This window comes from Mandrillus leucophaeus, unplaced genomic scaffold (assembly GCF_000951045.1).
Source record: "Mandrillus leucophaeus isolate KB7577 unplaced genomic scaffold, Mleu.le_1.0 Scaffold920, whole genome shotgun sequence".
NCBI classification, from domain to species: domain Eukaryota; kingdom Metazoa; phylum Chordata; class Mammalia; order Primates; family Cercopithecidae; genus Mandrillus; species Mandrillus leucophaeus.
This window is the reverse complement of record NW_012110031.1, coordinates 761205-774840: the sequence shown is the minus strand read 5'-3', so window position 1 is coordinate 774840 and position 13636 is coordinate 761205. Positions and strand designations below refer to the sequence as shown.

Here is a 13636-nt window from a genome sequence, read left to right as displayed (position 1 = left end):
CTGACTTCAAGTTTCTGATGGGTTCAGCAGTGATCATTTGCCTTGAGGGTCTCCCCCATCACCAACAGGTTGTTCTTCGGTGTTGACATCAACCAGAACTCCAGTAGCACACTTCAAGAGTCCTCATCCATGCCAATGTTAGAAGTAACCCTAGGATTGTCAGAATGTTCCAGGGCTGGAGGGAAATCCTTTATATGTGCTTTTGGAAAACATGCAGAGGTTTAAGTTGAATCAAAAGTCAATTTTATTGGGACAATGGAATTTTTCCAGGGGAAGCAGGGATCTTCCTGGACATTCAGGGGCAGCTACTGGGAATGATGCTTACAGGACAGCTAAGCTTATCCAGACATCATCATGTATTTCAGTCTGACAAAAGATAAATGTCAACAAATTGTAGTTGCTATGTGTAGCAATGTTCCTCCACATTCATGAGACTTGTAATCTTTGATTATAAAAATCATTTATATTGGTTAGTTTTAGTAACTCAAAGGAAAATAACCACCTTAATTAAATCTTGGGTCTCATCATGAAGAGTCTAAAAATTCCTTCTGGAACTCAGGCTTGTACAGCAGAAAAACAAACATTTGAAAGCCCGTAAGTCAAACTAAGGTGGGTCTCCTATACCTCAACAACAAAGCTGACTGTTCTCCCAGATTGTCGATGCCATTTACAGCCAGCCACACATCACTACATCAAGTATCACAATGTTTATTGATAGATACAAGTATATAAAATCAGGGCATGAACATGACTTGATAAATTAAGTAGACTTAATTTCAATACTATAATAGGAGGGACCAATTCAAATTCTCACCATTTGTTTCACACCCACAAAAACCACTTCAAGGGCATTAACGATCTCTCAAAACTGATCAGTTTTGTGCAAGTAAACCATGTTTCTTTTAAAAAGACTTGTGCACTTGCCCAGGCTCAAGGATATTAAAATCTAGCACATAAAGCCCATTACTAGAGGTAGAAATACAGGCAATATACTATTACGGCAACAACCATCAATTACAGTTAAGAATTTTTCTGTAACAACCAAATGGATAATCAAATATTGCAACAACTCAAGTATTACTGAGCAAAGTGCATTTCTACAGTATTCAGTGTTGCTATTCAGTTTTCTAACTTAAAACAGCCTATGATAACTGGCAGCAAAGAAGGTCCTTGCAATAGACTGCCTCTGCTTGAGAACTTATGATGTAATTATTGCATGCTGCTAATATACTATCTAAACATTAAAGATACTCCTAAAATATTTGATGGTAGACTATGATTAAGACATTACACTACAAAAAAACCTTATGCAGAAGAAAATCCTAACTGACGTGCTTCTGCTTTAAATATTGTGAAAACATTACAGCGGAATGAATTTTCGCAGTGGTTAGGTCAAATGCAGTTACATCATAGCAACAGTATGTTTTGCACAATTTAAGGCTTTGGCTGGTTCTTTAGTCAGCTTCTTCCTCTGATTCTTCTTCTTCAGCAGTTTCTAGCCAGGTTAGCCACTGATTCACCTATAAATTAAGATTTGTAACTTAAAATAGTTCACAATATAAATGGAAATCCATCCAGAAAGTTTTAGGTGGTACTACAGTTTTAGAATATGAAACAAGGACATCCTTACAACAATTTGTATATTAAGTTATACAAACAGTTCCAGATTTGGGACAACACAGAGCTAGATATAATCCTGCACGGATGAGCCTCATGAATCTAGTTTATAATCAGCAATAAAAAGGTAGCAAGATGCGCTGTAGGACCAATGTTTCTCAAAGCCTGGGCCCCCTGGAAAACTAGTAGCATGAGAATCCCCTGGATTTTGTACATAGACCTACTAAACCAGAATCTCTGGGATTAGGCCTGGAACCTACTTTTAAACTGCTCTTCAAGTGATTAATGCATTCGCTGTGATTTGAGAATGCCCTGATGTTCCTCCCCTAGGGCTACAATTTCATTCAATAAGACACAATTAAATTGTGAGAAATCAAAAGCATCTCTTTTTTAAAAAATAAATATATATTTAAACTGTTCTTTTCTTTTTTTGAGACACAGTCTTACTCTGTTGCCCAGGCTAGAGTGCAGTGTTATGATCTCAGCTCACTGCAACCTCTGCCTCCTGGGCTCAAGACATCCTCCCAAGTAGCTGGGACCAGGACCACAGGAACATGTCACCACGTCTGGCTAATTTTTTATATTTTTTAAAGACAGGGTTTCACTCTGCTGCCCAGGCTGGTCTTGAACTCCTGAGTTCAAGTGATCCTCCCACCTCAGTCTCTTAAAAGTGCTAGGATTACAGGCATGAGCCACGTGCCCAGTTACAATTTCCTCTTTACTGACGTTTTTTAAAAATCTTAAATCGAAAATTGTACAGTCACTCCCATCTATATCAGTAGCTATACTCCTTGAAAAACTTGTTAGCTACCTCTAACATCTTATACACCACTAGAACTGATTCACTGTGTAGCTTTACTTAATCATAGCTTTAAACAGTGCAGAATGAAATGTATGGGTGAAGAAAAACTACTAACTAGGACTATCTTCCCTGTATTTCAGTTGAAAAAGGCTCTTAACTTGAAGTTAATACCAAGCAAAATGAAATAAGCAGACCAAATTTTTTACAAAAGACTTACCTGGAACAAAGCCTTGCCTTTTCCCGGAAACTCTTGGGTTATATCTTCTTTCCAAGCCAAGAAAGCTTCTTCTTCAATAATCTCCATATCATAGAAGTGCACAAAAAAGCGAAGTAACATGCCTTTAAAAAAAAATTAAAAAGAAGTAGTAAGCCCATTATTTAGTGTGCTATTTAAGACTTGCCCCACACCACTCCTCTGATACAAGTCCCCTCACCTTTTGGGAAGTTGCTGTTGTAGCAGTGCACCTGAAGAGCATACAGGGCGCTGACTTGTAGATCAACGTGATCATGAAGAAATTTCTGCATTACTGGCTTGAAAGAAAGAAGTAGTTGTTTTTCCTGCTCTAACTGTTCTTTGGAAGGAGCAGAGGATGAATCTGTTTCATCGCTGGGGGGGTTTACTTCACTAGAAATGTACTGTAAGAAGCTGGACAGAAAGAGGTCTTGTTAGAACCAAACAGTGAGTTTTCTTGCTTAGTCTCCTGCCTTGTAGACATTCTTTTCTAGTACATGAAACATTACTACATATAGAAAACCATCTTACCTAGTCATTAAGATGTTCACAAATCCTTTATCTACATGAAGTTTGGGAGAGATGTTATCTTTAATCCATTTATATATGGTTTGAGGGGATGGATCCAACTTTATTTGCTTCAACAGTTCCTTCTCCAGTTTGAGGAGTGGGAATAAGAAACTCAGTCCCTTTCCTTCCAAAATCTCCAACATGCGGTCCTTATTCTGATCAATTTCTGAAGAGACAAAACCACTTGCATAATCTAAAAGTTCATTTTACCAAGTTGTCCTGTCCAGAGAACAGAACTTCACAAATGATGTCCCCAAGTATACAAGATTCATGTAGCAGAATAGAGAGCCAACCCAGCAAATGAAAAAAACTCAATATACGGATCAAATGAAAGTAGTTTAATCATACATCTTTTTATTGGTAAGATCTGCAGCATGTTTATCATTATCTGAGCAGTACAATCAGACCATCTGACCTACATAAATCCATTCGAGGTACTAAAAATCTCTAGATATACTATTAAAAAAACAAAACAAACAAGTCAGCATTCTCTTACCTGGGAGCATTTTCTGCATATTGACCTTGCTTTGTTGAAAAAGTTCTGTTAACCATTCTCGATCTTGTAATTTAGCTAATTGCTGAAGACAAAGTAGGAAGAGAGGAAAATGGGTGCCACTTTCTAGTGGTTGAGCTAGTTCTGAAATGCTCACCAGCTCTGAAATGATGGCACGAGCTGCAAACTGTGCTAAATATGATTTCACCAAGGGGATGTCAACCTCCAGTTTGGGACACTGGTCCAATACATTCAGGAAAGCCTTAGAAGAAATACACAACAGTTTATCAGTTCTCGAATTTGAGTGGTAAGAGTTCTTACCACACAATCAGTAAAGTGTCCTACCTGCATGAAGTTGTCACTTGTGGCTATCCCTTCCTGTTTGAGTAAACTGATCAAAGAACTTGCTTTTTCTTTATCTTCATCGCTTCTATCTAGTGACAGGATGATTACTTTGCTTAACATCTCAGGAAGAAAGTGTTTAGGAGCCCTCATTTCTCTTACACCATTGACAGCCTCATTTGCATTTCCACTATTTAGATATTCAGTCACAACAGTTTCCTGTGAAGAACACAAGTATCTTTAATGTTTTCTCTATCTCAAATATAGGCTGATTACACTAAAATGGGATATTTGAAACTTACAGTTAGTTTAAGTAGTTCTTCCTTTGATGGCGGTGGCTTTTTGCTGGTCTTGGCAGGCTTTTCCTGGATAAGTGGTGGATTAGTTTTGAGACCAAGCTGAGGTGTCTAAAAAACAAGCAATGACAAGACATTTTTTAAAAGAAGGAATATGAAGTTAGGGGGAAGAACATACTAAATTTAGAAAAAAAAAGTCTTCAGTCATCTTTAGAAAATAATGGAACAACAGAAAATGCTATCACACTATGGTCTGTACCTGTCCCAGAGGTGGTGTTTGAGTGCGTGGTGGTTGTGCACTAGGAGGAATCATAGTTATCTGGGGCTGAAGCTTTGGCACTTGGTTTTTATTCATTAGGAAAGACTGAGCAGGCCTCAGGCTAATCTGGAATTGAAAATAAATCAAAATATAACTAAATTAACAACATGCAGTTGGTGAACATATTAAATACAATATCTAAAATCCTATACAAACATGACAGAATCTAGAGAAACATTAAGCTTTTTATAAAACTAAAGGCGGCACTCCACATTAACAGGTTTAATTTTTGACAAAAAATTTAAAGATCTGATGATGCATACAGTAGTAAGATACTACTATAAATCTTACATTTATGAGAATTCTCTTAGAATTAGCATGACTAAAATATTCAAATAAAAAACTGCAAATTTAGCCAGTTTAGAAAATGCCTTGTTTTATCCTTAAATCACCCTACTTACAAAGAAAGAAACCACAACATCTTGACAACCATTTTCCTTGCCCTAACTAATAGACTTTAGCAGACTTGCCCTCATATCTCATAATCTTCACTCACAGGATGCTGGACATTCAAAGAAAGAAAAATTAAGTACAGAAAAGAGAGAAAAATGTAAAGAACTCCAGCATTAAGTCCTCTTAATAACGCGTCTTTTTATAATCATCGGGCAATAAATTTCTGAATTGACAAACTATGGTATAAAGTAACATAGGCAAATGTACCTCATCTGCATTAAGCTGTCCTTTCTTAGAAAACCGAGGTGGCATATCCTTCGACTGTCCTTGCAGCTGGGATAAGAGTCCCTGACTCTGGTTATGGTAGAGCTGGCTTAGCCCCTATTTCAGAAAAGGAGAAAGTCAGTCTAGATAAAAAGGGGTCCACAAATTACGGTAATCAAGTACCAAAGGGATGAGCCAAGCCAAAAAGAAAGTTTAATTGAATCTGCCCAGAGAAAGTAAAAGATGAAACAGGGAAGAATAAAAATCTAACCTAACTGTCAAAGTGATGTCATTTTACTAATACTTTATTAATCTTAAGGATAAACATTTTAGTTTGAAATAAATGTTGCAGATATGGTTTAGAAAACACGCACACTCCTAAAATAGTTCCATGTTTTAACGGCAAATGAAATCACATATATTGCAGAATTTAACACTTATTGCCTAAACACTCAAATCTTACTTACCTGGCTTTTCATAAACTTGCCTCCCATCTCTCCAAACTGCGACTGTGTGGGAGGCATGATGTGTCCCCCATGGCCATTGAACAGTTGATTTGAACGATGACGTCCCATGGTGGGTGAAAATCTATCCTGGATAACTCCTGGACCAGTACCAATTCCGCTACCTTAAAATACATATACGGACAACTCTCAAAACTCCACTGACAAAGTTAAACTGATTTTTCAGCTTAATGAAACCATTGTTTTTTTCAAAATTACCTGGCATTTGTCCAAACATATCAGCAAGTCCTCCAAGTGGGTCCCTATCTATTTTCATCCTGGGTGGCATGAACGGTCCCTCCAGAAAGAAGTCACTTCTCATCCCTTGAGCCATGGGAGCAGGAATAAACACCCCTAGATCCTTTAGAAATGAAGTGAATAACCACTTTTTGTCTCTGGACCCTATTTTACTTAAAACTAAAATTTTTGCAACTGGGGGGAAACCTAGAATATTAAAACCATAATTTATGCTATTTCTGTAAATAACTTCTTCCAAAAATGGGAGACAAGGCTGGGCATGGTCGCTCACATCTGTAATCCCAGCACTTTGGGAGGCCCAAGCCTTGGTTTGCATGAGGTCAGGAGTTCAAGACGAGCCTGGCCAACATGGTAGAACCATCTCTACTAAAAATACAAAAAATTAGTGGGTTGTGGTGGCGCAGGCCTATAGTCCCAGCTACTGGGGAGGCTGAGGCAGGAGATCGCTTGAACCTGGGAGGCAGAGGTTGCAGTGAATCGAGACTGTGCCACTGCACTCCAGCCTGGGTGACAGTGTGAAATTCCGTCTCAAAAAGTAAAAAAATAAAAATGGAAGACAAGACACTAAAAACATTAAGCTCCGCCACTAAGATGAGACAGACCCCTCAAGTGTTCGGGGTGGGTGGGGAAGAATACCATACTACTCTACAAACACAAAGTCTATGTGACAAAACAAAAACCCAATCTTACTTTTACTGCATCTTGACGGATTTGATTGATCGTCTTTGGTCCATTGTCAAGAAAAGCCTTGCGAGGAACCCAATGGTGTTCTCGCAACTCTACGGTATCCTTTAATTGAAAAATATATTTCAATATTCCTAAACCAAAAACTCAGCTTATCAACACATTTAAAGAAACCAATTTTACCTGCAGCAGGAAACGAATCCTCGCTGGCAATTCCTTACTTAACATCAAGGAGCACATTCGGGCAAAGTACTGATCCATTAAGGACTGGTAAGAGAAAAATACACTCATTGGAAGAGCTAAAGCAAATGTGTTCAATTTACAGTTTTAAGACTTCTAGATTACAACCCAGTTAATGGCTAAATATGGCAATCCCCTATGATGTCACAAAAATAAATAGCTTGATTTAAAGACAAACTACTTGTACTGCTTCCATCAGCTACACACATACCTTGGCTCGTTCATGGTCTAATCTAGGTCCCACTGTCCTCATTATCTGACAGAGGCACTCCAAATCCTCTCCCATATCTTTGAGTTGGACTCTCTTCTTCTTTTCCAAAAGCTGCAAGAATAAAATGCCGTGGTGACAAAATTTTACAGTTACTCTGGTTTAGGCGTAGTACTTTCCCTTTACGTTTGCACTGACTCATTCACAGTTCCTACAGAATCTAGTATAGTGCTTTCTACCAATCTGATCAGTTCTAACCCTACTTTGTCAAACACCACATATTTCAAATTATTATTCTATGTTTGGCAAATTTTGTTGCCCATTTGTATTTAACTAGTCAACCTCCCTCTCAGATGAATAACTGACTCATTTCCCCTAAATAATGATTGACTACATTCACCTAAGCCTAACTTCCCCGTCACACTTACTGTTTTGATGCACTTATGAAGGATAGATTCGTGAATAAGATCAAGCTTGCCAAGCTCTCCAATGAATTTGATGTTTCCCAACATCTTGATCTTAGCAATGGCTCTCTGTTCCTCCTCCTCGGGGAGGAGGGGATTTTCACGCTTATCATAGACTGAAAAAAATAACAATGAAGTAAGACAACATTCAGAATTAAGCTGAAAATATACAGTACTACTTAGTATCAACTGTAAGTCTTACCATCAACATTTCTAGTTCGGTTTTCAAATTCATCTTGTAATTTGGAAATTAGGAGGCGTCTGAATGTCTAGGAAAAAAGACATTTGTCATGCCTTAAGGAAATTTTTCAAGTTAACTTTAAAACAAGCAAACAAAAACTACCACTTACGGTGCTTTGCTTCTGTCCTGGTTGACCCTCTGCTGCTGGGCCATCAAAGTTTGGTGCATCTTCTGCCAATCGCAGACATAGCTGAGCATACAGTGAGCTATACTTTGGCTCTTCTAGGGCTTTGTCCACAATCTACAGAAAATGTCATTGCTTAAACTAAATACGAATACTACTTCCAAGAACCCTTCCTTTAGGAAAAATACAACCACCTAAATGTTAGCTATTACACTGTACCAAAAATGTCCAGTTATACCAGTTCTCATCTAGTGACATCCATCTCTCCAGGCAGTCAGAAAATGGCATGGATATCAAAACTTTCAAGTCTACATAAACTGTCATACAATGCATTTCCAAGACCAAAATATGGTGTTTTCCACCAAAGAGCTTGCTGAGCACCACCATTTATCTCTTCAAGCATAGTATGAACATTTACCTCTTTAATCTAATGCTACTGAAGTCAGTGGTTCTTTCTAATCACTATCAGTATTCAAAAATCACACCTCAGGGTTTTAAGTAGTAATCCAAGTGTAAAAAAACACAACTTGAGTTTGTTAAACAGTTCCCTCTCCCTTTTGAGTTAAGCCAATATTTAAAACTTACCAGCAGTATGACCCCTTTAAGGATGAGTTTAGACTCTACACCCACATTGAGGAGCTCAAGGCATAGCTTGTCAAACTTTTCAGGAGTAAGCTTATTTAGTATGCTGGAGAAAAAGGAATTACATTTTAAGTGTTAGCTAATACACAGAATTTGAATTGAAAAACTGCTTTTAAATTATACTGATTTTTCTTCCACTTGCTCCCTTTAATAATCAAGACATGTTTTCTTACTCGTCTAAAACCAAAGGAATGCTGAAATAAACCTGTTATTTTAATTACAATGATTTGAATTAGATAGGGGGGTTCCCAGCTGTTTGACAAGAATCCTTTCTCACTTTCTCAAGGTTAGAGTGCAAAGATCTCATTATCAAGGCTAGACCATGAACTAAGACCATTATATTCCCTGCTTCACTGGCTTAAATAACATAGCACTTCCCTTAGCCAGCGCAAATGTTAGCACAACAGGATTATGGATTGCAATCCGATGGCTAAAAGCAACCGTAAGCCCAAAAATACAACGTTCAAGATACATTTTTTCTTTTTTTTTGAGACAGTCTTGTTCTGTCACCCAGGCTGGAGTGCAGTGGTGTGATCTTGGCTCACTGAAACCTCCACCTGTAGGGTGTTCAAGTGATTCTCCTGCCTCAGCCTTTTTAGTAGCTGGAAAAACAGGCGCCTGCCACTACACCCGGCTAATTTTTGTATTTTTAGTAGAGATGGAGTTTCAACATGTTGGCCAGGCTGGTCTTGAACTCCTGACCTCAAGTGATCTGCCCACCTTGGCCTCCCAAAGTGCTGGGATTACAGGCATGAGCCACAGTGCCTGGCTAGTTCAAGGTACCCTTGCCTTCTTAGTAGTACAGCACACACACCAAACACAGTTAATTCATACTATTTCCCATCTTTTAGTAAAACAGACCTTCCAACTTACCCTCTTACTTTCCTGAAGATTGCATCATGTCGTTCTTTTTCGTTTGCGGAGTTGTTTGCTGCGGAGTTGTCATCTCGTCTAGTGCTTCGTGCAGGAATCCATTTCTGAGCGTTTTGCCCTGGGGTTTTCCCCAGGAACTCGCTAATAAAAATCAGCAATAACACTTATTTTCACACAACAAATGTTAAACATCATAAATTCTCTCAAACAGAGAAAGTAATTTAGGCTTTCTCGACTTCCCCTCCCAAAAAGTCAACTCTGGAGATCAGTGGTTCTGTAAGGGTAGTGTGCATCAGAATCACCTGAAGGGCCTGTTAAAACAGATTGCTGGGCCCACCCAGTTTCTGCTTTCACTGGTTTGGGGTGGGGCCTAAGAATTTGCATGTCTAGTAAATATTCCCAGTATCAACGCTGTGGATCCAGGAATCACATTTTGAAAACTAACATTTTTTTTTTTTTTTTTAAAAGAGAGAGGGTCTTGCTGGGTTGCCCAGGCTGCTCTCAAACTCCTGGGCTCAAGCGATCCTCCCACTTTTGCCTCCCCAAGTTGTTGCTGGGATTACAGGTGTGAGCCACTATACCAGCTGCCAATGAACACTTTCTAATGTTTTACTGACCATGTTGCATGTGTACCACTTTACTAATACCAATTAGTAGGAATAACAGCTACTAATTTCGGAAAAAAAATTAGTAAAAATAACCCAAAGAATAAGAAAAAAGGTAAGTTTGAGAGTCTCAACTCATTTAGATAATTTGGCTAAGGAATAATCAAGAGCTGATATTCTATATTTAGGATACCCAACAGAAACCATGCCCCTTAAGATTAGGAGTCTTGATGGCTATTGCCTTAATTACACCATCACACGGGAAAGACTTTTAACTTAATTTGTTAAATAAAGCTCAGTTTTTTTTTTCACGTTTACCACACCTGTTGCCAGCAGTCTTGGGATAGTGCTGAGGTGCACCCCTACTTCCTCCTCCGCCCGAAGAAGCACTATTTAAAAGAAAAAAACTTTTTTGTTTACTGTATCCCAACAATGTCTCACTCAAAAAGAATAAACCATCTATTTTGTGTTTTGCTTTTCTTGTAGAGATGGGGGTCTCGCTATTTTGCCCAGACTGTAGCCAGGCCTGTATTTTAGTGTTCGTATGTTATGCTACAAATGAAGACTAAACTGGGACCCAAAGGAAAGGCAAATACTTGATTTTATTCTTCAGATGGCAGTTCTTAGAAGGCTGTCAATGAAAACTTAAGAACTTTTCAAATGAAAATTGCAGCCCATTAAGTCGGAATTATTTGCCATGGTATCTAAGTTTTGGGACTGGCCTTTTCAAAAGGATTCCCCAAAATCAATCTAGACATACCTGAAACGAGAAGCACCCCCTTCTGCAATCGCACTCTCCACTTTGGCGGCTTGACAACGAAGAATCTTCAAAAGAATAATATTAATAGATGGGGTGGGGAGGGGAGGGGATGGGAGAAATGAAATACCTGGAACGAGAAAGAGCACCAAAATGAGACACTTCTAACTAACATACAGATCTATAAGCCTTCATTCAATTATAACGTATTTCAGATCCTGGCACTGTCACTGCATTGCAGATCTGTAAGACTAATCTAGAATGTACTCAAAACACAAATAGACAATTACATTTTGTTTAGCCACCTGGAAATTCCCCGGTATTCAAGGATGCAAAGAGACTTCGTAGAACACAAGAGTATTTCAAACGGCTCAGAACGAATCTTTTGAAAAACCCACATTCTACTGTCTTTAAAACTGAGCACTGAGATCAATAGAAAAATCTAACTATAGACACGAGCAACATCACGTGGAAAATGTCTGCCCTAGGAATTTTTACTGCCTCGACGAGGAGGCCAGCGACTGCATGAGGTCTCTCCGAAAGCTCTTCAGCAGTTTTCCCCTGTCTACCCTTTCGCCTCCTCCCCGTGGAGAGCTCGTGGAGAGACGCGCGAGAGGGGGCCGGGTGTACGGGGCTAGCACTCGCAAGCGGAAGACCTGGGCTACAACATGGCAGCAGGAACCTCCGCCCCGTTTTTCCCTTCCTGGGAACAAAAGAGCGGAGCATTCCTCCCACCCAGGCGCAAGTTAGGGAAGTGCTTCCGACAACCTCCCCGCGAGGCCGCGGGTCGCTCGGCTGGGAGGAGCAGCTGAGGCCGCCCCCGCCGGCCCGGCGCCCAGCTCTTTGTTCTCCAGGCAGGAAGGCGGCCTCCTGCCCACCCGCCGCCTCCAAGCGGGCCCCATCCTGCCCCATAAATCCCCCTGGGACTGACAACCGCCTCGCCACGGCCTCCTCGGCTGACAAAAGAAGCAGAAATCATCTCTCTCTCTTTTCCTCCCCTCAAAGGGCAGCCCCGCCGACTCCAGGCCCTACACACCTCCCCGCCGGGAGGCCGGGCTCCGGGACACCTGCGGTTCCCTGGTCCCGCGCCAACGGCCGGGCCCTCCCTGCCGGCCCGCGTGCCTCCCGCCTCGGCGCTCGCGGTCCGAGCCGCGCTCCCTCGCCGTCCCAGCACACCCGTGCCTCGGTCCGCCACGGCCTCGGCCCTGCAGGGGTCGGCCATCCGGCCATGACCGCACGGCGGTCTGGCCAACACTGACGTTTTCCTTCTACTCCGTCAGCAACAGGAAGAGATAACAAAGGCCAAGACTTTCCAGGTGTCTGAAGCGCAGAGGAAATGCTAAAAAAGGGTCGCCCCACCCGGCTCCGCCTGCGGCCGCCATTTTGTACCACTCGAGAAGAAGCGGCCAGGGACGGCGGCCATTTTAGAGCGCTCCACTCGGCGGCGGCGGCGGCGGCGGCTCCACTCACCTTCACCGAGAAGTCAGCAGCTGCCACCGCAGCTGCCTCCTCAGGATCCGGTCGTCGGGGATAGGGAAGGGAGGGGAAAGGGGAACGGAAAACAAAAAAAAAAGGGGGAGGGAAGGGGAAGGAAGGAGTCGGGAACGGCCTGAAACTCAGCTCAGAGGAGTCACTGCTGCAGCCGCCACCCGGTACCCACCGCCACCTCCATAGAGCTCCGACTCACTGCTGGCGCTGAGGCGTGTCTGAAGCCGAACTTATCACTCTTGGGGCAGCCGAACCCACCAGAGCCGCCCCGAATGGCTCCTTCGCCGCCCAATCAGCGGCCCGGTTGCCGTCTGCCACCAATCCGCGCAGGGCAACGGGGAGGAGCCACAGGGCTGAGCTCGGTTGCGGCGCAGCCCCGCCGCAGTGCGCAAAGCCATATTCGCGAAGTCTCTGAGGCTGAGCCAGTGGCGTAAGGGGCGCGGAGCGCTGCCGAGATGTGGGCTGCGTGCGTAAAGCCGGAGAGCCCTTTTGAGTCTGCGTTGGTGTGGCTGCTGCTTCTTGCTCCAGTCCCTTTGTTCGCTGAGTCGATATCCCATGCTCCAGTTGTATCATCCCCTTTTCTCCCGACCTCGTTTTCTCACCGGGAATATGGGAAGAAAACGCACCCTTACCTCCCCGGAGCCCTATGCGTGGCGAGTGAGCGTTGCTTTTCTTGGCGCCCCTTGGAGCTGTGGCTGCCCTCGCGTGCCTGGCCTCTCCAGGGGCCGGGCCCGTCGGGTTGAGGCCTGGCGCCCCCCGGGCGCAGCGCCGGGACACTACCCAATTCCAGGTCCTCGGCTTCGGCAGCCTTAGGGAACCCAGAGAGTAGTGGGGAGGAGGCGAGACTTGCGCCCTGATGCGAAAGGAGAGCTTCATTCAGCTCCTTATTGGCCCACCCCCTGCAGAGTGAATGAGAAGGGGATGAAAGGAAGGGGTTGATTGTCTGTCTGTGTACCGCACACAAGAAGCAGCTTTTCCCATAGGAATGTCCCGCTGGCGGTCACCGAGGAAAACACCCTGTGTGTCAGACTTCCGCGGGTGTTTGGAGGATTTCAAATTGCTGGCTCCTGGGTTGTTTTGTTTTGTTTTGTTTTTTAAGTGCACGTTAAACATTGTCAGTTGTGTATTTTCATTTTATTTAGGGTCAACCGTAATAAATAGGATTAGGCTTTTCAAAGCCGGCAAGTTGAACTTTGTATACTTCTCAGGTAATGTGTTGAT

The 13636-nt window shown here is 42.3% G+C and overlaps 1 protein-coding gene across 2 annotated transcripts; it reads right to left on the bottom strand.

The window, feature by feature from the left end:
• Positions 1 to 688: 688 nt before the first annotated feature.
• EIF4G2 (eukaryotic translation initiation factor 4 gamma, 2) lies at positions 689 to 12940 on the bottom strand. Of its 2 annotated transcripts, XM_011969907.1 has the most exons (23): positions 12042 to 12940; positions 11964 to 11983; positions 10931 to 11057; positions 10494 to 10559; positions 9566 to 9706; positions 8636 to 8738; positions 8036 to 8167; positions 7888 to 7954; positions 7650 to 7801; positions 7225 to 7335; positions 6957 to 7040; positions 6780 to 6878; positions 6051 to 6192; positions 5796 to 5956; positions 5332 to 5445; positions 4612 to 4737; positions 4359 to 4463; positions 4060 to 4275; positions 3718 to 3976; positions 3183 to 3387; positions 2854 to 3065; positions 2637 to 2758; positions 689 to 1520 (listed from the first exon to the last, which is right to left on the bottom strand). In XM_011969907.1, exons 1-23 carry the CDS (start codon positions 12155 to 12157, stop codon positions 1455 to 1457), a joined length of 2946 nt encoding a protein of 981 aa, XP_011825297.1. In that variant the 5' UTR covers positions 12158 to 12940; the 3' UTR covers positions 689 to 1454. The 2 variants fall into 2 exon arrangements, 1 of the variants encoding a protein (XP_011825297.1); XR_001004884.1 differs by lacking the exons at positions 689 to 1520; positions 2637 to 2758; positions 2854 to 3065; ... (13 more) ...; positions 8036 to 8167; positions 11964 to 11983 and having other exon boundaries at positions 8549 to 8738; positions 12398 to 12805.
• Positions 12941 to 13636: the final 696 nt, after the last annotated feature.